Raw genomic sequence first — 26,281 nt, forward strand, 5'->3', positions numbered from 1 at the left:
GTCCTCAGACAGCTCTTTCGTCTTCACCATTGTGACAAAGGAACAGGGGAACAACAGATGGCTTTTTAAAATGCGGAAGTCATCATTTCCTCTATAGAATTTTTTTTTTCACTTGATTCATTTTTTTCAGAAGATATTCCACATTATGTAATTTGTGACATGGTTAATACATTTGAGCTAAATTACACATTATTACCAGTGTTTACAAGTCTTCACAAAGCACACAAAGTGAGACAGAGGATCAAAGATTTCTGTGTGGTGACAAAGGGTCAGTTTTCTAAAATAGCATCAAATCTCACTTTGATGCTCACCTGCAAAGCACAAAGGTGGAACAATAGAGTAAAGCTGCTGTGCCACTGATCTGCCTTTGGAGGTAGGAAGAAGAGTAAAGGTGAGTCAGTGGTGTTGTATAATGTTGGAGTTTAACAGTGTGTGTGTGTGTGTGTGTGTGTGTGTGTGTGTGTGTGTGTGTGTGTGTTTGTGTTTACCAGTAAGAGGTCGGTGCACATGCTTCAGCAACACAGAACAATGCGCAACTTGTGGCTCAGGTTTTTACACATTCTCTCTGCTAGCTGATACGAAACAACCCGCATCAACACCTTTAAGTAAAGACAACCTTTCACCTCAGCCGTTGATGTGGGAGAGTAACTGGACTGTAGGATAATTCTATCTCTTTACAGGTAAGACAACAAGAGGTAAGACATTTTTATAGATCTCAACAGATGATGGAGTGAGAGTAATTTCTTCCACAACATACAAAGACTGAGGGATGAAGTGTTTTATTAGAGTGATTCACATATGTGACAAAGACACATGTCAGAACCACAGTTTCCTCTTCTCTAAATAAAGGAAGAACACAAACCAGCAAGGGGGAATAACTTTAGACAAAGAATACAAAGTCTTTAAAATTACAATTCATGGATGACAATAGTTCTCAAGCTGCTTCTACAAATGTAAAAGCAGTCTTAGTAAAAAATATTGAAAAGTTATCACAACTCATTTAATTTATCCATTCGCTTTTACACTTTCTTATTCATAAAGTTGAATGTTACTATTATTATATTATTGTTTTACACATTAATAAAGTACATTCTATTTTAAATATACTAAATATAGATCATATATAGATAAGATAGTATGTAATAGCATGTTAACTGTAGGGGTCTGGCTGTGCCAGGAGACAGGACCTTGGGGGGGGTGGGGATGTCGTTCGGTCCTTTGGTTGTCTGGTGTGGCCCCCACTCCCCTTGTGTTATGGTATTCATGGTGGTCACTTCAACTGTGAATATGTACCATGGTAGTTCACCTTATCCATTACTATATGGTTGATGCACTGAAATCTCATATTTAAGTCTTTGCTTTTTGTATTTATTTCTTCTTCATTATCATTGTTAAGATTCATATAATAAGAAGGATTATTACGATTTATTTATGTTTATACCTTTATTTATTTATATCTATTGATGTGTACATATTTGTGTATTTATATTCAGACTTCATTCCATATATTCAGACATTAATTCCATGAATTCAGATTTTACTCCATATATTCAGACTGTATTCCATATTGTTGAAGAGGTAAAGGTAGGTAGGGCTAATTCGTTTTAGTGTAGGCAGTTTTCAGGACGGTGTATCGATCAGGATACATTGAAGGATGAGGAGACAGTGCGTGCCTTTGGCTGCCGTAAGGCCAGCAGTATTTATTTCCTTTTCTCACACAGTTAAATAGGAATATTGGAATAGTTAAAACTGTGAAAGGAAGGAACAGGAGGAGCAGGGAAACTAACAACTAGGCACACAAACTACTGCTCTGCCTGTCTCTCCCCAAACATGCGCACTCTGAACGGAGCTTAACGAGCTGCATGACTCATGCATGCAGGCAGAGCATGACCATTAACCCCTTACTCCCTGAGCCTCTGAAACACATATGTTCAGTGTTTATTTAGATTTTAAAGCTATTATATATATTATTATTTCCTGAATGGCTTGCTTTAAAATACAGTTTATATATATATGTATACACTTTTTTTTTGCTTGCTCCTTTTTTAACCATCAATTATCTAATTGCCCTGGTTATTATTATTCTTATCCTTTATTTATTAGTTATCCCTCATATTCCCAAACACTCTCAATGTTTCTTAAAGCTGGGGTTGGTAATCAGATTTAGATACACTTTTTGTCATACTGGTTAAAATGATCTTTATGTCCTGATGGCAATCATTACATGATGTGTTCCTAAAAAGGAGGTAAAAAAAAGCTGCTATCTACAGCCGGAGTAAACCTGGGAAAACACCAACCAATCACTGTTTTTTGGCTCCCCAAATTTTAAACCAATCAAATCCCGTCCTCCTCCTGCGCGTACATTTCCCCGGCGTTCACTCCTCCGAGTCCCCGTCTCCTGCCTCTACTTCCCCTGACTCTGTTTACTGCCCCTCTCGCTCGTCCTCGGGCCTGTCCCCTCTGACCTGATGAGGTGCTTTGCTCAGGACTGTAGTCCGGATCAGAGTCTAAAAAGCTCTCACCAACAAGCAGAATAATTAATGACGTTCAGTAAGTCCTACAGAAAATATAGATTTATTGTAGCATTCGTCCAGACGCTGTAGGGATGACGAGCAGATTCGTGAACACGTTGAGTTTTAATAACCGGTCACTGTCGGCCGTGATCACGCCAACCAACAAAACAACAATCAATGTTTGAATGAATGAAGAACTTCTCCTCTTGTCTCTCCTCTCTCCCGCTCACACACTCTACACCTCTCCTGATGCCTTCACTGACCGTCAACACTGTAGGAATTAAGAACATCTACACTGAACACGTTTAACAAACAGTAGAGCTGTTACAGTTTTATATATGTGTTATAACTTTTCTCCTGATATCGTGTCACCGGTACAACTGGATAATGCTAGCATGATAGTTGTGAGTACTAACAGCAGCCATGTTTGTTTGTGTTTTTAACTTTCACTATGAGAATGTTTTGCTGAGGACCGGTTTTGAATCAGTCACCATCATATGGTCGAGAATCAGCGGCGCTCGTGCATGTGAGCGGGGGGGGGGGGGGGGGGGGGGGGGGGGGGGGGGGGGATGGGGGTTAGACGGAGTCATGAGGAAAAGGTACATTCAAATTCATGCTGGTTTTCCGAGACTACCAACCCTAGCTTTAACACTAACTGCATATTTTGAAAAAAAAACCCCAAAACACTACAATTCAAGAGTAATTCCTATTAATTTGAGAATAAAATATTGAAATTACAGTTTTTTCAATAAGACCACCAGTCTTAATTGTAGCGTGACTTTTAAAGTGGTTGTGATTGTGTGTTTTTGTAGTTTTCATAATCACATACTTATTTCATGTTGTGTTCACAGACTGGAACTGAGCTAATTTCAGAACGCCCTGCTGCTGAGATGCTTCACAGAAAGCTGTGCGTGCGTCTACTCCTCATATATTTCACTGCTGTGGGGATTTTTATGACATCTTCGTGGTTTTTTTCATCGTACCCAAGGTCTTTTCCACCTCAGAATGCGAGCCTTTGCGCTTGTGATAAATGTATAATGGACTTTGAACCTGGATTAAGTGGGCTGTTTAACAAAACTCCTGAGCTCTTTTTGTCCACGAAAAACAACATATCTGAGAAGATTTTTAATTGGTGGAGGGTAAGTACCATCTTTCAGATCTTAAAAACTTGCATACAGTTATTATTCAATGTAACAGCCTCTGCTAAGTAGACATGGTTGTTGAAAAAAAATTGAATGAGTTAGAATTGGTTCTATAGTTGATTGGATTTCACTGTCATTTAGTTTTTTATCCTTTTTTTGTTTAACAGCGTCTGCAACCGGAGTGGCGCAGCTTCAGTGCGTACCAGACAACAGTGAAGAAGGTGTTTCAGATTTTCCCACCAAGTCCACAATTGACAGAGCCCAGCCCAGACCGCTGCAGGACTTGTGCTGTGGTTGGGAACTCTGGTATCTTGAACGGCTCACACTATGGACCTCTAATAGATTTTCATGATATCGTCATAAGGTACAGTAAATCATGACCCACTCTGTGGAGTTCTAAAACAAAACAAAAGGTACTACAAGTTAAAAAATACCTCCATCCTGAGAAATCTGGATTTGATGATGATGATGATGTTGGAAGTGTTACAAAGATCCAGTAAACTAAAAATACAACTTCAAGGCTGTCCCTAATTTGATCCATCCATTAAAGAATCCTTCTGAAGCAACAAAAAACTAAAAACAATGAAAATTTTGCATTAACACGAAAAACATGAAATAAATTGAAGGCAAGGCAAGTTTATTTGTAAAGCACCATTCATACAAGAGCAGTTCAAAGTGCTTCACAGAGTTAAAAACAAAAACCAGAACAGTAACAATCAACAAAAACACATCAAACACTTCAAACATTTACATTTTATATGCAGCCAGTTATGTTTGATCTCTCTCTCTCTCTCTCTCTCTCTCTCTCTCTCTCTCTCTCTCTCTCTCTTTCTCTGTACTTATGTAACTTAACATACATAGTAAACAGAAAAAGAAAAAGAAAAAAAGGAAGATTAATAAAAAATAAAAAATGAAAATAAAGAAAAAAAGAAGAATTACCATTACACAGAAAGGCATAAAAACCTAAATCAGAATGCAAAGAAAGTAAAATAATAATAATAATGAAACAGATACAACTGAAGGACAATTTACATTACTAAACAACATCAATAATAATAATAATAATAATAATAATAATAATAATAATAATAATAACAACAACAATAACAATAATACATCAATAACATAATTAAGTTACAATAATAATAATAATACAAACAATAATATCAATAATTATAATAATACTAACAACAGCAACAATAATTAATATGATTATGATTATAACTATATTATTATGATTTAATAACATAATTATCACCAATAATACTAAAACTAATAAAAACAATTATTATTGCAATAATAATATTGATAACTTAAATAACAACAATAATAATAACAACAATAACAGCCATAATAATACAAGTACGGCAATAATAACAGTATTAATAATAACAGCAATAACAATAGTAATAAAACCAGTAATAATGATAATAATAACAGTAATAATAATCATATTAATAATAATTACAGTAATAACAGTAATAATAATAATTACAGTAATAATAATAATATTAATAATAATTACAGTAATAACAGTAATAATAATAATTACAGTAATAATATTAATAGTAATAAAATAATACTGATAATAATATCAGCAATAGCAATAATATTAATTACAATAATATTATTTTATTAATAATACTAATAGTAATATAATAACAATAATAATGATAATAGTAATAACAATAATACTGATAATAATAAAATGAACCTTTAACCCTGTAAGACCCAGATATAGAAATACTTGAGAAAAAAAATGTTTCACCACTCATATGTTTTTGTAGGGGGACTCTGATACAGAAATTAAAGGGTTTTTAAAATGTTGATGTTTTAGTAAGATTTTAGGGATATGTTGTAATATTGCAACGTTGGGTCTAGTTGGGAGCAGAATTTCTGTATTTATACTCACCTTGTTTAGACAAATATACTAAACAACTTAGGTTTCCTTTGCAGTGTTGAGTGCTAATGTTGCTTCATAACAGCTTATGTCATGGATAATAATCATAAAACAATCATATTTTTTTATGAAGTCATTTAATAATTAAAAAAAAAACAAGATAATACTGTATTTACAAAATTTACAAAATCCCTTCTGGGCATTCAAAGTCCTAGTGTCCCAGTGTTCAGCTTTGTTCATTTGCAGCATAAGTCCCAGAAACAGTTCTTTTCCTCTGAAAGCAAAGACGAACATCACACTTGCTGCGTAGGGTGTGGGTATTTCTATTCTACATAATCGGACACAAACTTCTTGAAGTACTCTAGTGGTGTATTGAGAGAAATTACATTATTGGTGATGTCTGGACCAGAGAAATCAGTATTGGGACTAATGAAATCCTTTTTCAGCCAATAATACTGGTCGCGGGGCTTTTTGTGTTTGGTAGTTTGGGGCTGAATGTTCATATAATCATCAGCTGGGCAGTCAGTGGGCTGCAGATTTTCTTTGTCCACTTTGCATGTTCATCTGCCTCTTGCACTGGTATCAGTGTCTGAATCCATCTCAAAACCATTGTCTCCATTTGTGATGGCATCAATCCCATCCTGCACACTGTAGAGAACATATCTCTTTGTTGGTGGCATTCTGAAATGGAAAAAGTAAAACAGACAAATTAATAATAAATATGTACGTAAGCGAGTAAGACAGATGAGCATATATTCTCCAGGCTAAATAGTTTCAATTCAAATGTATCCTAATCGGACTTTCACATTCCACCAAATTTACACTATAGTGTGTGGATGGCCTGTTAGGCTCTCTACTTATCATACTAAAAGGGAACACTTCACATCCCCACATTCCAGAACATTCTCACCTCTCCCTGAACAATAAAACAAGCAACCCCCCAAAACATTCAGAACCTGTTTCTGCCTACTCTAATGCAACAAGAAGCTATTTGAGCAGAAAACCCCCCCCAGGATCAGTTAAATTATATACTTCAACTGGTCGGGCAGGTGCCTTTCTGTGTGGAGTTTGTATCTTCTCTCTGTACATGAGTGGCTTCCTCCCAGAGTTGAAAAACATGCTCATCAGGTTAATTAACCCCAGGATCAGTTAAATTATATACTTCAACTGTTAATTATTTTAAACTGATGAGACACGGATGCAGTTTCAAATACTGCTACATGTAGAATTTCATATACGGCAACCAAAAATAATTGAATCAATTATTGTCTAAACTCAACATTTTAACAGAAATCACATTAATAGTTTGTATTAACAGTAATCATCATATAAATGATATTTCTAAAGCATATCTGTTCATATGTGAACATGTGAGAAGTACAGTGTCCCCATGGAATGTGTCAGGTGTAACTGCTATTTTGACTACCACGTTGACCCAGGGTTGTAGAATTACAACATAGACATAACATGCTCAAAATCACATTTGATGAATGAATTCCACAATAACTAAATATAATCATGTTATAGACATTGTAATCATCATCAAAAAAAATATTTGAGACATTTTACTCACTTGAATCATGAAAAATCCAGTCCAATAAAATAAGGAGATGAGTCTGGAGAAAAGTCTGCAGGTTGTGTGAGTTCATGGCCCGCTTGCCGGACCTATGAACACATTGACCACCCAATGGCAATGCAAGGTGAAACAATAGGACCCATTGACTATGTAAATGTGGTCTTTAAAAAAAAACCTTTGTTGATTTTTTTTAAAGAATATCTTAAACTGATGTTGTAATATTACAACTGTGGGTCTTACAGGGTTAATCATTTGATTCATCTCAGAACTTCTTCCCAAAGATTAAGACTCACACATTGAGTCTTCCCTGTGTCGAGTCTCAGTCTCAGACCTCTTGACACCCCCGCAGGGTGCCTGTATGCCCAACATCTTATAGATCCAATATCAGGTTCATTCCATAACGCCATACCTTGTCAGAAAATATCCAATTTAAAATATGACATTAAACAAACATAAGCATGAAAACATAAAATATTTGAAAATCTAAGATCCAAAAAGAAAGAAAGTAAATTAGTTACAAAATGTCCTTAAAACTCAGTTTTAAAAAAACAAGAAAGAAGTGAAATTTCACATCTGAAGCGTAAAAACATGGAAAAAGTGAAAATTCTGCTCACAATATCCCCTGTTGTGTAAAACCCTAATAATGCTGCACTACTGCTCTTTTGATACATGAAATAAGTGTCAAATAAATGTGTCCTCTGTACCATTTAGAATGAACAGAGGTCCTACCAAGGGCTATGAAAGAGATGTTGGAACCAAAACTACCCATCATGTGATGTATCCTCACAGTTCTTTTAATCTGGACAACATTACTCGTCTTGTGCTGTTTCCATACAAGACAAGTGATCTCGAGTGGCTCATCAAATCCTTAACTCCAAGGTGGGTGCACTTTACAAACCTGATACAAGTCGTCAAACATGAGGTCAGAACATGATATTTGTTTTAGTGTTAGGATGACATTCTTTTCAAGATGGGCAGCCAGTGAATCTCAGGAAAGTTCTCATGAATTAAAGGCTTGTGTTTTGTGAACTCGGTCATCTTGAGTTCAAGTTTTTAATGATTACTTCTACAACTACTATTACTACTACTACTACTACTACTACTACTACTACTACTACTACTACTTCCACTACTTCTACTTCACATGTTTAAGACCCTTCTATTTATTCTTCTCTTCATAACTTTTGTAGGTTTTTTTTAAATTCACATTTTCAGCTGTTTCACAGCCTTCAGCTTCATGGGAAATGCAACCTTTCAATTTAAAATTAAATTCCAGCAAAATGAACACTTCTAAATAAACAAGCACGATAAGAATGAACTTAGATGTCAGAAAGCTTAGTTGAGAAAACTGTATTCAACATATATTTAAATTTTCTAGTTTTACCCTGCACCATATGTTTTAACTGAGGAGGCAGGCTTTATGACTTTCACTGCAATCAGCCACCAGGGGGAGCTCTAACAGTATACTGGCATCACTCAAGGCTGTTCATACAGTCTTTTGTTTGGACCCAATGTGTTTGAGTTACAGTAAATTCCTTTTTCAAAGTGAGACATCAAATTCTAACCACCTATTTCATTTTTTAACATCATTTTGAAAAGTTATCATCCTTTTTGGGTTTCACACCAACGTTAAATAAATCACTTACACAAGTGAATGTCAATGTAATGACGCAAGTAGATACAAGTTGCAGAGCAAATGACTCAATTTGTGCATATTGCGTTAATTAAGTATATTGTATTATTAAACTATAAACATCTAACATTTGATAAGTCAATTAAAATCACAGGTTTCCTGCTGGAGTTTAGGGTATAACTCCAAGAGGCCTTCAACACATCAAGCCACATATGCCATCCAAGTTTCAAACACTGACGTGAGAGTCCCCTCTAAATAGACCACTTTTGGACATTTTAAGGGGGTGCTATCAGGCCATTTTGGAAAAGTCCTGCACAAGATCAATAAAATATGTATTTTTTGCCAGTTCCGTCACATGTGAAACACAAAGACATGAATCTGGAATGGGAGACTGATCAGACCAGGTGACAACAATTAGACAAGCTGGGTGCATGATTACACAAAAGTATTGGAATGAGTATGAAACAAGAGGAGGGCTGAGTACACAGAAACACAGGACAAGGCTTTGAATGACTGAATGAAACACATGATTCATACTGCAAGTCACTGCATTAAAAATAGACATGACTCTGTAGTGGAAGTCACTGCATTAAAAATAGACATGACTCTGTAGTGGAGGTCACTGCATTAAAAACAGACATGACTCTGTAGTGGAAGTCACTGCATTAAAAACAGACATGACTCTGCAGTGGAAGTCACTGCATTAAAAACAGACATGACTCTGTAGTGGAGGTCACTGCATTAAAAACAGACATGACTCTGTAGTGGAAGTCACTGCATTAAAAATAGACATGACTCTGTAGTGGAAGTCACTGCATTAAAAACAGACATGACTCTGTAGTGGAAGTCACTGCATTAAAAACAGACATGACTCTGCAGTGGAAGTCACTGCATTAAAAACAGCCATGACTCTGTAGTGGAGGTCACTGCATTAAAAACAGACATGACTCTGTAGTGGAAGTCACTGCATTAAAAACAGACATGACTCTGTAGTGGAAGTCACTGCATTAAAAACAGACATGACTCTGTAGTGGAAGTCACTGCATTAAAACAGACATGACTCTGTAGTGGAGATCACTGCATTAAAAACAGACATGACTCTGTAGTGGAAGTCACTGCATTAAGACAAACATGACTGTAGTGGAAGTCACTGCATTAAAAACAGACATGACTGTAGTGGAAATCACTGCATTAAAAACAGACATGACTCTGTAGTGGAAGTCACTGCATTAAAAACAGACATGACTCTGTAGTGGAAGTTACTGCATTAAAAACAGACATGACTATGTAGTGGAGATCACTGCATTAAAAACAGACATGACTCTGTAGTGGAAGTCACTGCATTAAACACAGACATGACTCTGTAGTGGAAGTCACTGCATTAAAAACAGACATGACTGTAGTGGAAGTCACTACATTAAAAACAGACATGACCCTGCAATGGAAGTCAATGCTTTAAAAACAGACATGACACTGTAGTGGACACATGAATCTGGAATGGGAGACTGATCAGACCAGGTGACAACAATTAGACAAGCTGGGTGCATGATTACACAAAAGTATTGGAATGAGTATTAAACAAGAGGAGGGCAGAGTACACAGAAACACAGGACAAGGCTTTGAATGACTGAATGAAACACATGATTCATACTGCAAGTCACTGCATTAAAAACAGACATGACTCTGTAGTGGAAGTCACTGAATTAAAAACAGTCATGACTCTGTAGTGGAGATCACTGCATTAAAAACAGACATGACTGCAGTGGAAGTCACTGCATTAAAAACAGACATGATTCTGTAGTGGAGATCACTGCATTAAAATCAGACATGACTCTGTAGTGGAAGTCACTGCATTAAAAACAGACATGACTATGTAGTGGAGATCACTGCATTAAAAACAGACATGACTCTGCAGTGGAAGTCACTGCATTAAAAACAGACATGACTCTGTAGTGGAAGTCACTGCATTAAAAACAGACATGACTCTGTAGTGGAAGTCACTGAATTAAAAACAGACATGACTCTGTAGCGGAAGTCACTGCATTAAAAACAGACATGACTCTGTAGTGGAAGTCACTGCATTAAAAACAGACATGACTCTGTAATGGAAATCACTGCATTAAAAACAGACATGACTATGTAGTGGAGATCACTGCATTAAAAACAGACATGACTCTGCAGTGGAAGTCACTGCATTAAAAACAGACATGACTCTGTAGTGGAAGTCACTGCGTTAAAAACAGACATGACTCTGTAGTGGAATTCACTGCATTAAAAACAGACATGACTCTGTAGTGGAAGTCACTGCATTAAAAACAGACAAGACTCTGTAGTGGAAGTCACTGCATTAAAAACAGGCATGACTCTGTAGGGGAGATCACTGGGCTCAAAAACACATCCAAAAATGTTCTAGTGGTTTGACAAAAAAAGTATGACATTCTTTTTGATAATCATGTACGCTGCTCCCTACGCTGTAAAGAAGGAAGGGAGAACCCAGCTTGTTATCAGCAGTAAGAAAGAAAGTAAAATTAGTTACAAAATTTCCTTAAAACTCAGTTTTAAAAAAACAAGAAAGAAGTGAAATTTCACATCTGATGCATAAAAACATGGAAAAGGGAAAATTCTGCTCACAACATCCCCTGTTATGTAAAACCCTAATCAAGTGTCCATGGCATGGGTAGCTCACACATCTGTGAAGGCTCTATTAATGATGAACAACATATACAAATTGGAAGCAACATAAGCTGCATAAGGGAAGCTTTTGATAAAAAATAAATACAAAAAAACTCCAGAAACTGGTCTCCTTGGTTCCCACATGTTGTTAAAAGAGGATGCAACACAATGGATGGGTCTGAACGAAAGGATGCCACATGTTCCAGTTAGTAATGATAGACTATCTCCTTATGTTTCCTCCAACAGAGAAAAACCAGACAACAAGCCAGGGTTAGAAGCTAACAAAGATTTGGTGAGTATAATGATTAATTTTGCTGAAAGCTGACACATATAATATTTGATGAGTCATCAATAGTAGTTTGTCTTTAAGAACTCATTGAAACATTCACAGGAATGCACCTGAATGTATAAAAAGCTAACTTTGCACCTGAACAGGTGATGATCCTCAACCCAGCTTTCATGAGATATGTTCATCATGTTTGGCTAAAAAAGAAGGGCATGTATCCATCCACTGGCTTCCTGACTTTGATTCTTAGCCTGCACATGTGTGATGAGGTAGGTTCATACCTAATCATTAGATTATTCCTTCTCAAACTGTTTGTCTAACGTAACTGATACAATGCAGAAGGTCAAACAATGACAGCCCTTGTGATAGGATGTAAAGATACTGCTTTACTGTATGATGCATTTCCTGTTTCACTGAATGATACGTTTCTGGGAGTTCAGTGTAAAGACCAGCTAAAGCTTTGGTTTCATGTTCTGTTTCCAATGAAATGTGTCCTGAAAATCGACTTCTTGTTTGTTAGTTTTTGTTATAGCAGATGAGAAGTTCTATCACTGCCAAAAACAAAGTGAACAAATACGTAAAACAAGGTATTCAATGTAACATTATTGTTTTCCCAGGTGGACGTGTTTGGGTTTGGAGCAGACAGATCAGGAAACTGGAACCATTACTTTGAGCCGCTTGCAGTTGAGGAGCTGAAAACTGGAAATCATCCTGGAAATGATGAGTATAAAATCATTCAGCGATTACAACGGCTGAAGAAAATCAGGTTTTTGAGAGGATGGTGACCTGGGTTTCTTTTTTGTGAAAATATAAGGGCGCTTTGCAAAGTAGATAAGACAAAAAAATCCAGATAGTTTGTCTTGTCAGGTTCTTGTTCTGTCTTTTTAATCTGCAATCTCTTCAATACCATGTTTGTGCTGTTAGGGAGTAACATAACTTGCAATAAAATCATGTCCTATCTTTTTAAAGTTCAACACAACTGTGAGTTCTATCTATTGGTCAACAAAACTATTTACTTTTTTTTTTTTTTTTACTAGGCCGTTCACACTTTCATTTTATTTACTTTTTACTTTTCAAATTGTATTAATTAATATACCTTTTTTTATTTTGCAAGAAATGTGCTTTACAAAAGGAAGTGACCAAATGACACGCAGACTAACAAGGTTACAACAACAGTAACAAAGACAGTGAGGGGGATTCATGATTAAGAAAAAGAAAAAAATGAAGATTAATAAAAAATAAAAATAAAGAAAAAAAAGAATTACAATTACACAGAAAGGCATACAAACCTAAATCAGCATGCAAAGAAAGCAAAATAATAATAATGAAACAGATACAACTGAAGGACAATTTAAATTACTAAACAACATCAAAAATAGTAATAATTAGAATAATAATAATAATATAGATAATAATAATAATACATCAAGAAAATAATTAAGTTACAATTATAATAATAATATAAATAATAATAATAATAATTATAATTATAATAATGGTTACAATAATAATAATAACAACAACAATAACAATAATACATCAATGAAATAATTAAGTTACAATAATAATAATAGGAACAATAATATCAATAATTATAATAATACTAACAACAGCAACAATAATTAATATGATTATGATTATAACTATATTATTATGATATAATAACATAATTATCACCAATAATACTAAAACTAATGATAACAATTATTATTGCAATAATAATATTGATAACATAAATAACAACAATAATAATAACAACACTAACAGCCATAATAATACAAGTACGGCAATAATAACAGTATTAATAATAACAGCCATAACAATAGTAATAATACCAGTAATAATGATAATAATAACAGTAATAATAATGATAATATTAATAATAATTACAGTAATAATAATTACAGTAATAATACTAATAGTAATAAAATAATACTGAAAATTATATCAGCAATACCAATATTAATTACAGTAATATTATTTTATTAATAATACTAATAGTAATGTAATAACAATAATAATGATAATAGTAATAACAATAATAATAACAGCAATAACAATAGCATTATTAATAATACTAATAAAACAGTAATATCATTATCATTGTTATTATTAATAATAATAGTAATAATAATAATTATAATAACAATAATAATAACAATAACAGTAATAATAATTACAAAATTAATATTATTATTATGATTATTATTAATAATAATAATCATAATAATAATAATAATAATAATAATTAGTGTTACAGTTAGAAGTATCACTTTTCCAATAATCATCAAAATCATCATTGTAAATTTGCAACTTTCCTTTTGTAGTGGAGGCTCATGTTGCAGGAATGAGGGGTCAAACCATTCAACCTGATTTTTATTTAATGCTATTATTTTTGTATTAATGCGGTCAAATATTGAATTGAGTCAGCGAGGTATTGAAAGGTTGTGCCCTTTGTTCCAGGTGCACTAAATAGTTTTCTTGGCTTTTGCTAAGGCAAGTTGACTACTTGTCAGGTGATGGTTCAACTGATGAGAATTCTTGTAAAATATTTGTATGCCCTATGTTTACATGTTGATACAAAAATGACCTGTCTTAAGAGCAGCTGTGAGGAACTCTCAGGTTTCTAGATTTTTTTTGTGGGTAAAGTGATAAGTCCAAACTCTTTGTCCAAAACTCCTGATTCCAGCTTGGACATCATCATTTGCCTGGCACAGTTTTTCTGCTGTTGTGTTGTCATGATCATGTTTGCTGATGAGTTTTATTCAGGACTGTTTTTTTTTTTATTCAACAATAAAAAATGTTTTTTTTTTTACAAGTATTTCATGTGTTTTATCATCTTTGAGTTGTGTGGTGAAGGTGTAAAGCAGGAGGGCCCAACCTTTGTTATGACCAAGATCTACTTTTATGGTTGTCAGTGTGCCGAGGTCTACAACAGTTACCAACAGTTGAAGTCAAAATGATTAGCCCCTCAGGAATTCTGGAACATTTTCCTTAAATTCTGCCCAATGTTTACATCATTGATAAAACTTGATATGATCACACATTCACCGGTGCTCTGTAGGAGCTTTGGTACATTTTGGAATGTAAAATAAATTTTTACCTTTGTTTTTTATTAAATATAGTGAAAAATGAGGTGGTCAAAAATATATGCCCCCTTGTGAATTTTTGCTTTCAAACCACCCCTGTGCAGTTAGCTGGTTTCCTAACAACACCTGTCGGTCAATTGGCTTCCTAACAACAACTGCGCTTCAAATCAGCATTGAGATTCACTTAAGGCACTCCAAACAGGGCACTCGAACACATTATTGAGAGAGACTACTCTTACTAACCATGCCAAAGACAATGGAAATCAGTCTTGAGCTCAGAAAGAAGATAATGGAGGCTCATAATAAGGGGGAAGGCTATACTGTCATGTCCAGGTGTTTTACAGTGTCTAAAACAACATCATTGTAAAGTACAAGGAGACAAACTCTGTTAGAAACAAAACGTGAAAGAAAACACAAGATTTCAAGAACTCTGGAGAGGAAAACAGTCGAAGATGTCAGCAAGAAGCCCCGGACATCTGCCAAGATGATTGTTTCTGACCTGACCTCCTCTGGTGATGATATTTGAAGGAACACAGTTGTTAGGGGTCTTCATCTTAGTGGGCTTCAGGGCCATCGTCCCAGAAAAACCCCTTCACTCAAAGAGGGTACATCACAGCCAGACTGAGGTTTGCCCGTAAACATTTGAAAGGTAAAGATGAGTTTTGGAAGTCCATCCTTTGATCTGATGTACCTGTTTGGACACATGGATGTTGATTATGTTTGGCCAAGAAACTGAGAGTCCTCAGAACACCATTCCCACAGTTAAACATGGTGGAGGGAGCATCACAGTTAAACATGGTGGAGGGATCATCACAGTTAAACATGATGGAGGGATCATCACAGTTAAACATGGTGGAGGGAGCATCACAGTTAAACATGGTGGAGGGATCATCACAGTTAAACGTGATGGAGGGATCATCACAGTTAAACATGGTGGAGGGATCATCACAGTTAAACATGGTGGAGGGATCATCACAGTTAAACATGGTGGAGGGATCATCACAGTTAAACATGGTGGAGGGATCATCACAGTTAAACATGGTGGAGGGAGCATCACAGTTAAACATGGTGGAGGGAGCATCACAGTTAAACATGGTGGAGGGAGCATCACAGTTAAACATGGTGGAGGGATCATCACAGTTAAACGTGATGGAGGGATCATCACAGTTAAACATGGTGGAGGGATCATCACAGTTAAACATGGTGGAGGGAGCATCACAGTTAAACATGGTGGAGGGAGCATCACAGTTAAACATGATGGAGGGAGCATCACAGTTAAACATGATGGAGGGATCATCACAGTTAAACATGATGGAGGGATCATCACAGTTAAACATGATGGAGGGATCATCACAGTTAAACATGGTGGAGGGAGCATCACAGTTAAACATGATGGAGGGAGCATCACAGTTAAACATGGTGGAGGGAGCATCATAGTTAAACATGGTGGAGGGATCATCATAGTTAAACATGATGGAGGGATCATCACAGTTAAACATGGTGGAGGGATCATCACAGTTAAACATGGTGGAAGGAGCATCACAGTTAAACATGGTGGAGGGATCATCACAGTTAAACATGATGGAGGGATCATCACAGTTAAACATGGTGGAGGGATCATCACAGTTAAACATGGTGGAGGGATCATCACAGTTAAACATGGTGGAGGGAGCATCACAGTTAAACATGGTGGAGGGAGCATCATAGTTAAACATGGTGGAGGGATCATCATAGTTAAACATGGTGGAGGGATCATCACAGTTAAACATGATGGAGGGATCATCACAGTTAAACATGATGGAGGGATCATCACAGTTAAACATGATGGAGGGATCATCACAGTTAAACATGATGGAGGGATCATCACAGTTAAACATGGTGGAGGGATCATCACAGTTAAACATGGTGGAGGATCATCACAGTTAAACATGGTGGAGGATCATCACAGTTAAACATGGTGGAGGGATCATCACAGTTAAACATGGTGGAGGGATCATCACAGTTAAACATGGTGGAGGGATCATCACAGTTAAACATGGTGGAGGATCATCACAGTTAAACATGGTGGAGGGATCATCACAGTTAAACATGGTGGAGGGAGCATCACAGTTAAACATGGTGGAGGGATCATCACAGTTAAACATGGTGGAGGGATCATCACAGTTAAACATGGTGGAGGGAGCATCACAGTTAAACATGGTGGAGGGATCATCACAGTTAAACATGGTGGAGGGATCATCACAGTTAAACATGGTGGAGGGATCATCACAGTTAAACATGGTGGAGGGATCATCACAGTTAAACATGGTGGAAGGATCATCACAGTTAAACATGGTGGAGGGAGCATCACAGTTAAACATGGTGGAGGATCATCACAGTTAAACATGGTGGAGGGATCATCACAGTTAAACATGGTGGAGGGATCATCACAGTTAAACATGGTGGAGGGATCATCACAGTTAAACATGGTGGAGGGATCATCACAGTTAAACATGGTGGAGGGATCATCACAGTTAAACATGGTGGAGGGATCATCACAGTTAAACATGGTGGAGGATCATCACAGTTAAACATGGTGGAGGGATCATCACAGTTAAACATGGTGGAGGGAGCATCACAGTTAAACATGGTGGAGGGATCATCACAGTTAAACATGGTGGAGGGATCATCACAGTTAAACATGGTGGAGGGAGCATCACAGTTAAACATGGTGGAGGGATCATCACAGTTAAACATGGTGGAGGGATCATCACAGTTAAACATGGTGGAGGGATCATCACAGTTAAACATGGTGGAGGGATCATCACAGTTAAACATGGTGGAGGGAGCATCGTACTGTTGGGCTGGTTTGCAGCCTCAGGCATAGGGAGCCTTGTTCGGGTGCATGGCATCATGAAAAAAGAAAGTTCTGTTGACATTTAGAGGGATAATATGAAGAACTCTACTCTTAGTCTAGGCTTAGGTCGGCGCTGGGTCTTCCAATAAGACAATGACCTAAAGCATACGTCAAAATTGGTCCAACAGTTCTTAAAGGACACCAAAACCTAGGTCCTGGAGTGGCCTGCACAGTTCAGTTTGCTGATCATTGTGTAGTCTCTTCTCAGCAGATTAGATCCTCCACATGGTCCACAAGTAGCAAAACCTCCAGGCTGTTTTAAAGGTGACATATCATGCAAAATCGACTTTTCAATGGTTCTGTACCTGAAATATGTTTCCCTGGCATGTCTACAAACCCCCCGAAAATGAAAAAAATCCATTCTGCCTCTTTTCTGATTTCTACACCTTTCTGTAAATGTGTGCTGAAACGAGCCGTTTCAGATTTCCATGGACTTGTTACGTCACAACAATATCCGGTCCGTGACGCAAGTCAGAGCTGGGAGCTTGTTCAGCCCTCAACTCCGCCTCCAAGTTCACTTTCTCTGCAGACTTCTACAGTCCATGCTGCAGTCAAGTTTGTTTTACAAAGATGTCGAACAAACGTGCTAATCTAAGTTGCTCAGTTGTTGGCTGCTTAAAAAGACATACATGTATGTTTTTACTCCCCAAGTCTGAAGATGTGAAGACCCGGTGGATGGATTTTATTTTTGATGGAAAAGTGCCCACAACAACAGCTAAAATGCTGTATGTGTGAGCTAACCACTTCACCTCAGACTGCTTTTCTAACAAGGGACAGTACAATGCAGGCTTTGCAGAAAAACTGCAGATGAAACATGGATCAATTCCGACTGTCCGTGACCCACATTCAAACTCCGGAGCTGTAAGTTTAATCATTTTATGCTGGTTTACTGTGTGTGTAGCCTGGTAGCCTGTTAGCCTGTCGGACTAGTGTTAGCATTGCAGCTAATGTGGGTAGTATCATAGAGGACATGCTGGAGTAATTTATATAAGGTTTTATGCAAGCGAAACTATGAAAACATAAGCCTAATTTGAGTGTAACCATATCCATGCGTTTACTTTGGAAGTCTGTGACTATTTTTTACGTGCTTTCCTTGTAGCTTTGCATGCTCCTGTAATGTAGACCGTGCTCAGCTGTTGTTACAGACAACCGGTCTCAGATCGCCACTGTTGTATCTGTTACTGTTGTATGAGCTTGTATGCATTCCTCTGCTTGGTGACGTCGTGTACGGGTGCCTACAAAGTATAAAGACAGAGAACGAGTCATCATTTATAATGGCTGTTTGAGCTAGTGTTTATATCAATACGCATGTTTGCGCCTACAGTGAATGTCTGTAAAGTACAATGATAAGCAATATGTGGAAGGGAGAGAAGCAGACTTTTTTATCATTACAAATATGTGAAATGTCCTGCATTGATAAGCTTTTGCGATATCGAATTTAAAAAAACAACAACATAGGTGCATTGTTCTTTTTAACTCTTTGTCTGTTTAGAAGTGAAGGCATTAGTTGTGATTGTTGTTTCACTATTTCTAGCTTTTTACAGAATTACACATTTGAAAACATGTAGGTGTAACCTGTGTGTCCTCTGTACAGGCCAGCACATCAGATGTAACTGTGGAGTTTCATGCAACAAGGGATGTTGCATGTCAGACTGACCAGCTGCAGACACATAGTGTAGGCACACAGCTGTCCCTGAAGACTCTTCAGCCTCATGTCAGAAGTAAAGGTTTGTACCCTCCTATTATACACTTGTGATACAGTTAATAGTCATTTAGCCCTTGACATTTCTTAATTTGCTTCTACTGTAATATTGCTCTGTGTTAATCTGTCACATTTATAGAGCTTCTTTTCCAAAAATGTAATTTTTTGCAGTTGTTCATGCTGCTGTGTCCTGTAGGGATTTTGGTGTTGGAGCATCCATTGCTACCTCTGCAGATCCTCTGTGTTTCTCATCAACACCAGTAAAGAGACCATCAAAGAGAGCTCGTTTGGACCTCGTGGAGGAGGGGGAGGAGGATCCGTTAGAGCAGCCATTCTCAACCCTGGGGTCCCGACCCCAATGGGGGTCGCGAGATGATTTCTGGGGGTCGCCAAATAATTTTCGAAAAATATATCTAATATTATATTACAGAATTTCAGTCAGGGAGCTGTTCTAGTTGCTTTGTGCTTCATTACTTTTTCAAAATGCATTGTATCAACTAAATTTGTATGAATTGACCTGTGCGCGTGAGATCATGCTCCGTGACCCACGGCGGGAAAAAAGACAAAGAAAAACAAACCATTAACCTCGCGCTACATTTTGCAACAAGTTTGCTAGCTTTCTGATGCTGTAAAATGGAGCGATGGCTTAAGAGAAAAAGTGTTCCAGCTCGAGACTTGGGTCAGCAGCAGGGGTCTCAGAGTCAGTCACCAGACAGTCTGACAGCAGGACCACCCCCTGAGAAACGGAAGGCACTGGGGCCGACACCGGCTGACTCCAGAGCTTCGAGGCTCCGTAAATATCAGCCCGACTTTCTTAAATTTGGATTTTCGTACATGACTAAAAACAACGCAGAATACCCACAATGTGTCATTTGCTCTGAAGTGCTGGCAAACGAGAGCTTGAAACCAGTAAAACTTAAGAGACATTCTGAGACAAAACACAGCGGCTTCATTGACAAGCCAGTTGAGTTTTTTCGGCGCAGGGAGCAAGAACTAAGGAGCCAAAAAACGGTGGTCAGTGACTATGCTACAGTCCCAGCTAAGGCCCTGGCAGCTTCATATGAGGTGGCATATTTGGTGGCTCAATCGAAAAAGGCTCACACGATCGCGGAGAGTCTCATCCGCCCCGCAGCCGTAGCGATGACAAGAGCATTGCATGGAGAGAAAATATCTAACACTCTTTTAACCATTCCCCTTTCAAATGACACTGTGGCACGCCTGGGTCGCGGACACCAGTGCATGTTAAATTGGGGGTCGCGACTCAAAAAGGTTGAGAACCGCTGCGTTAGAGGGCAGTTCGTCTATGGCAACCTCACTAGGGCTAGATGCTACCTATGGCCCTGCAGACTCAGTCGCAGCCTTGGCAGAGTCAACACTGAGGTCGTAAGTTACTCTAATATTTATCTCTATATGCATGTGTGAGAATAAAATAACAATTTGTGAGAGTGAGCCATGTACACTGCTGAATTAAGCTCAAGCTATTTATGCTCATAATTATAATGATAATAATATTTTCATTTATTGATTTCTTTACACAGAGATGAAACATCTACTCCCACCCACAAAACAAAAAAATACGTAGTGTACGAAACCTCCTTAATGGAGTTGTTCAAGGTGTGTCCTGTGTGCACGCGGGTGTGTGATGTGCGGACTCAAAGGTCGGGGACATTCCTGTCTGTGGAACAGCGGTGTCCCCATTGTGATTACCTCAGACGCTGGAATAGCCAACCTATTGTTGGAAGCACTCCAGCTGGAAACCTTCACCTTTCCGCAGCTGTATACCTCAGTGGAGCATCTTTCTTCAAAATAGAAAGGGTAAATTACACACAACTACTTTCCCTGTGAGTCTCTTAATATGGCATGTCATTTTGCTGTCTGTTTTTAATTCAAATAATATAACACAAGAAATTACTACAACAAATGTTGTGTCCACCTATTTTACAACAGGTGTTCAAGGCAATGCAGCTGCAGCTGTTCAGTTATAACACATTCCGTCGCTATGCCAGAACCTACATCGAGCCAGCAGTCATCCACCATTGGAAAGCACTGCAAGATGTGACCCTGCAACGCCTCAGTGAGGAGACCAGAGTAGTACTTGGTGGTGACATGAGGGCTGACTCTCCAGGTATTTCAATTTGAATACATGTAGGAGTACCAGAATAAATGCCACACCACTTCAAGTAATGACATAGTAAATGATGACTAAAGTCAAGATATTAACACTGTTTTAACAGGGCACTCTGCTAAGTTTGGTAGCTATACCATGATGGACCTCAATACCAACAAAGTCTTGGATATCCAGTTGGTTCAGGTGACTAGGAAAATATATGATTAGAAAAATTAGATTTATTTTTATTTTTAATTCACTGTTCATTCTGCATTTCCTAATACTACGTGTTTATTTCTGGTGGTGTCGGCAGAGCAATGAGGTTGGTGGGAGCTACCACATGGAAAAAGAGGGCCTGAAGAGGAGCCTGGCATTATTGAATGCACGTGGTGTGACTCTTCACTGCATTGTCACTGACCGCCATCCTCAAATCCAGAAGTTCCTCCGGGAGAGCAGCATCACCCAGTACTATGATGTATGGCACATGGAGAAAGGTAGATTTCCTTATTATCGAATACAAAACATTTTTTTGGCTCCCTGTTTAATACAGAATCACTTTCAAAATCCTATTGTAACCGGTCTGTGATGTCCCTACATTGTGTTCTGGTACTAATGACGATTCAGGAAACAGAAGGTGGGTTCTTACATCTGTAACCTTTAAATGAATTCAAAACTTTGTAAAAAAATTAACTGGAAGCAGTCGAAGTATTACATAGAACAGAATCATGTTTGAATCTCTTTTTCTAACTTTTAGTAACACACACACACATACACACGCATACACATGCACACACACACACAGTCTCTAGGATACGCAGGTAGGAGGAAAAGGACACCAAAATAAGAGAAATAAGAAAATGAATGTTTTGGTGAAGGCTCAACCACAACAACCTGTTACACTATCATTAGTCCATAAAGCACTCAATGCTTCTTCTCCCCAGACAACATTTCTGACTTGCTCACAGGCTATAACCATAGACTGTACAGTCATGGCCAAAAGTTTTGAGAATGACACAAATATTACATTTTCACAAAGTCTGCTGCTTCAGGGTTTTTAGGTGTTTTTGTCAGATGTTTCTATGGTATAATGAAATACAATTAGAAGCATTTCATAAGTATCAAAAGCTTTTATTGAGAATTACACAGAATTCATGCAATAAGTCAATATTTGCAGTGTTGACCCTTCTTTTCCAAGACCTCTGCAATTCTCCCTGGCATGCTGTCAATCAACTTCTGGACCAAATCCTGACTGATGGCAGTCCATTCTTGCATAATCAATGCTTGGAGTTTGTCAGAATTTGTGGGTTTTTGATTGTCCACCCGCCTCTTGAGGATTGACCACAAGTTCTCAATGGGATTAAGATCTGGGGAGTTTCCTGGCCAAGGGCCCAAAATCTTAATGTTTTGTTCCCCGAGCCATTTTGTTATGACTTTTGCTTTATGGCAAGGTGCTCCATCATGCTGGAAAAGGCATTCTTCATCACCAAACTGCCCTTGGATGGTTGGCAGAAGTTGCTCTCGGAGGACGTTCTGGTACCATTCTTTATTCATGGCTGTGTTTTTAGGCAAGATTGTGAGAGAGCCCACTCCCTTGACCGAAAAGCAACCCCACACATGAATGGTTTAAGGATGCTTCACTGTTGACAAGAGACAGGACTGATGGTAGCGCTCACCTCGTCTTCTCCGAACAAGCCTTCCTCCAGATGCCCCAAACAATCGGAAAGGGGATTCATCAGAGAAAATGACTTTACCCCGGTCCTCAGCAGTCCAGTCCCTGTACCTTCTGCAGAATATCAGTCTGTCCCTGATGTTTTTACTGGAGAGAAGTGGCTTCTTTGCTGCCCTCCTTGACACCAGGCCTTCCTCCAAAAGTCTTCGCCTCACTGTGCGTGCAGATGCACTCACACCTGCCTGCTGCCATTCCTGAGCAAGCTCTGCACTGGTGGTGGCCCGATCCCACAGCTGAAACACCTTCAGGAGACGGTCCTGGTGCTTGCTGGACTTTCTTGGGCGCCCTGGAGCCTGTTTGGCAACAATTGAACCTCTCTCCTTGAAGTTCTTGATAATTGGATAGACGGTTGACTGAGGTGCAATCTTACTCGCTGCTATAAACTTCCCTGTTAGGCCCTTTTTGTGCAATGCAATGATGGCTGCACGTGTTTCCTTGCAGGTAACCATGGCTAACAGATGAGGAACAATGGTGTCATGCACCATCTTCCTTTTAAAGTGTCCAGTCACTCAATCATGACAGATTGATGGCCAGCCTTGTCCTCATCAACACCCACACCTGTGTTAATGTGTGTGACTCCTGTGTGTCATTGAAATGATGTTAGCTGGTTTTTTGTGGCAGGGCTGAAATGCAGTGGAAATGTGTTTTTGGTGATAAAGTTCATTTTCAAGGCAAAGAGGGACTTTGCATTAATTGCAGTTGAGCTGATCACTCCTCATAACATTCTGGAGTATATGCAAATTGCCATTATAAAAACTGAAGCAGCAGACTTTGTGAAAATTAATAGTTGTGTCATTCTCAAAACTTTTGGCCATGACTGTATAATAATGGACGTAGTATCGGTGACGTCACCCATCTGTTCCTGAGAGCTGTTTTGAAGCCAATCGTCGGAGGCAGCCATATTGGAAATGCGGAACTCAACCAGGCAGACTGTGACGTAAAGGGGCGGAGTTTGAGCCTCCTAGCCAATAGCCGTCTGTTCCCGTCTGGTAGTCAAGTCAGTCATGTCCTTATTTGGGTAAAACTTGTAATCTTAATATCTTCTGAACCGTCGCGTTAGAAAAAAATTCACCCCGTACAGTGTGTGCTGATAGAGAGATTAGCTTTGTAGACCCAAGCTGTTTTTGAACCAGGCTGTAAACATGTTTATTAATGCTGTAAAGATCGTCTTTTTCCCATTCATGTCTATGTGGTATCTGGTGTTTCTGCAGCCAGCCTCAAGAGGATTCTTGATGAACTGCAGTTTGTAAAACTTCCGCATGGGCTCCATCGTTTGAGATCGGAGGTTGCCGCTTGGCTATAACCTGACCCGGCCCCTTAGGTCATCAGGTGGAAGTCTTTTAAATGTACCCAGAGTCAGATCCAAGTCTGGTGAAGGGGCCTTCGTTTCCAGTGAAACAAACTGCCTGCTGACCTCAGGTCCATCACTACTGTCTGTACCTTTAAAACAAAACTCAAAATGTGTTTATTATCCAGAGCGTCTGAATAGATACACTGTGTGCATGTGAATATGATGACTGATGTGACTGGCTGCGTGTGAGGCAACACTTGCTTTTTGTTTGATTGCTGTTTGCTGTGTCTCCTGTATGTGGGATGTGTCTAATGTTTGCTATATATTGCTTTTCTTAAAAATCAGTACAACTCAAATAATCTCACAGCTCCCTCAAGTGACATTTACATAGACTTTTCTCTTTTCAATCAATCAATCAATCAATCAATCAATCAATCAATCAATCTTTATTTGTATAGCACCAAATGACAACAAACGTTATCTCAAGACGCTTTTACAAACAGAGCAGGTCTAGACCACTCTATGTCAAATTATGAACCGAGACCCAACACCAAGACAGGATAAGACTCAGTCTGACCCCACCTTAATCCACCATGAGCATTGCACCTTGCAGTATTTAGCTAGTTACAGTGGAGAGGACAAACTTCCTTTAACAGGCAGAAACCTCGAGCAGAACCAGACTCATGTTAGACAGACATCTGCCTCGACCGAGTTGGGTCTGGAAAGAGGGATAGAGTAAAATAAGAGAGAGAGGGAGCGGTGATAGTGATGAGACGAGTAGTAGTAGAAGTTGCAGCTGGAGTCCAGCACGTCCGTATCAGCTGGAGTCTGGAACGTCCACAGCAGGAGGACGTCTACGGCAGCTCAGAGGAACCTACGAGACAAGGGAGCTCAGGGACTCCAGAAAGGTCTATGGTTAGTAACTTTAATGGGACAGGGAGAGTTAAAGTAAGTGATGTTATATTCTAACACTATTGAAACATGAACGTGTGTGTGTGTGTGTGTGTGTGTGTGTGTGTGTGTGAGTGTGTCTGTGTGTGTGTGTGTGTGTGTGTGTGTGTCTGACTTCTTACTAAGAAAGTTACAGGACCCAACCTTTGACACTGTAGCAGAAATGACACATAGATGGCAAGCTGCCAACTTCCTGCTTCAGAGGCGTTCCACCTGCACCATTATTAAAGCTGCATTTGATCATCAGTGGCTGACTGTGTCTTGTCCTGCTTGTAAATCATTTTCTGTATCACCTCTCAGGTAAGAGAAAAAGTTCCATGTTATTTTACAGCTGACTGTATTTCTAAATATTTCCTACATTTGTTGGTATTTTTTATATTTTCTAAAACTGGGTGTGTCCTCACTTCCTCTTTAAATGTAATCTTTGTTGTCATTTCTCAGATGTTTGTCTTGAACAGTCTTTGAATTAAAATATATATATATATATATTTCTAAAGGAGAGAAACATCATTAAATAAATCATATATTTTCATTTCATTTCATTATTTCTTGTGTTCTCTGAATATTTTGCCTTGAAAGCTTGAAGCATCTGCCTCTGAATAACCTTTAACTCTAAACTTCTAATGTGTAGTTGTATCAAACTACACCAGAAGTTCCTCATTTATAGTCTGTGTTCTTTAAATTCACTGCATAGTATGAAGCTAAACTTAACAGCAGCCACCAGGAACACAGTTGTTTGTAAGCGTTGTCTTAGTGCCAACTGTGAATAACCAGCCTGGCAGGATCTGATCAG

At 38.2% G+C, this 26,281-nt stretch overlaps 2 protein-coding genes and 1 long non-coding RNA gene across 4 annotated transcripts; all 3 read left to right on the top strand.

Moving 5' to 3' along the window:
* Positions 1 to 1,623: 1,623 nt before the first annotated feature.
* Positions 1,624 to 12,673, top strand: LOC117827599 (CMP-N-acetylneuraminate-beta-galactosamide-alpha-2,3-sialyltransferase 1-like). Of its 2 annotated transcripts, none has more exons than XM_034704202.1 (7): positions 1,624 to 1,684; positions 3,365 to 3,652; positions 3,823 to 4,019; positions 7,843 to 8,010; positions 11,684 to 11,729; positions 11,873 to 11,992; positions 12,341 to 12,673. In XM_034704202.1, exons 1-7 carry the CDS (start codon positions 1,655 to 1,657, stop codon positions 12,506 to 12,508), a joined length of 1,017 nt encoding a protein of 338 aa, XP_034560093.1. In that variant the 5' UTR covers positions 1,624 to 1,654; the 3' UTR covers positions 12,509 to 12,673. The 2 variants fall into 2 exon arrangements, with proteins under 2 accessions (XP_034560093.1, XP_034560094.1); XM_034704203.1 differs by lacking the exon at positions 1,624 to 1,684 and adding an exon at positions 3,035 to 3,039.
* Positions 12,674 to 18,112: 5,439 nt separating this feature from the next.
* LOC117827602 lies at positions 18,113 to 20,372 on the top strand. Its single transcript, XR_004634240.1, has 3 exons — positions 18,113 to 18,569; positions 19,303 to 19,435; positions 19,582 to 20,372. It is a non-coding gene; the product is annotated as an uncharacterized LOC117827602 (long non-coding RNA).
* Positions 20,373 to 20,381: 9 nt separating this feature from the next.
* Positions 20,382 to 25,890, top strand: LOC117827600. Its single transcript, XM_034704204.1, has 6 exons — positions 20,382 to 20,793; positions 20,949 to 21,225; positions 21,358 to 21,535; positions 21,645 to 21,721; positions 21,831 to 22,011; positions 25,615 to 25,890. Exons 1-6 carry the CDS (start codon positions 20,714 to 20,716, stop codon positions 25,644 to 25,646), a joined length of 825 nt encoding a protein of 274 aa, XP_034560095.1. The 5' UTR covers positions 20,382 to 20,713; the 3' UTR covers positions 25,647 to 25,890.
* The last annotated feature ends 391 nt before the right edge of the window (positions 25,891 to 26,281 follow it).

This window comes from Notolabrus celidotus, chromosome 16, assembly GCF_009762535.1.
Source record: "Notolabrus celidotus isolate fNotCel1 chromosome 16, fNotCel1.pri, whole genome shotgun sequence".
Classification (NCBI taxonomy): domain Eukaryota; kingdom Metazoa; phylum Chordata; class Actinopteri; order Labriformes; family Labridae; genus Notolabrus; species Notolabrus celidotus.

Coding starts and splice junctions, on each gene's coding strand:
- LOC117827599 (XM_034704202.1), top strand. CDS start 1,655: ATGAGGAGACAGTGCGTGCCTTTGGCTGCC. Junction 8,011..11,683: donor ATCAAATCCTTAACTCCAAG/GTGGGTGCACTT, acceptor TTCCTCCAACAG/AGAAAAACCAGACAACAAGC. Junction 11,993..12,340: donor GCCTGCACATGTGTGATGAG/GTAGGTTCATAC, acceptor TTGTTTTCCCAG/GTGGACGTGTTTGGGTTTGG.
- LOC117827600 (XM_034704204.1), top strand. CDS start 20,714: ATGGCAACCTCACTAGGGCTAGATGCTACCTATGGCCCTGCAGACTCA. Junction 21,722..21,830: donor TGGATATCCAGTTGGTTCAG/GTGACTAGGAAA, acceptor TGGTGTCGGCAG/AGCAATGAGGTTGGTGGGAG. Junction 22,012..25,614: donor TGTATGGCACATGGAGAAAG/GTAGATTTCCTT, acceptor CTTCTTACTAAG/AAAGTTACAGGACCCAACCT.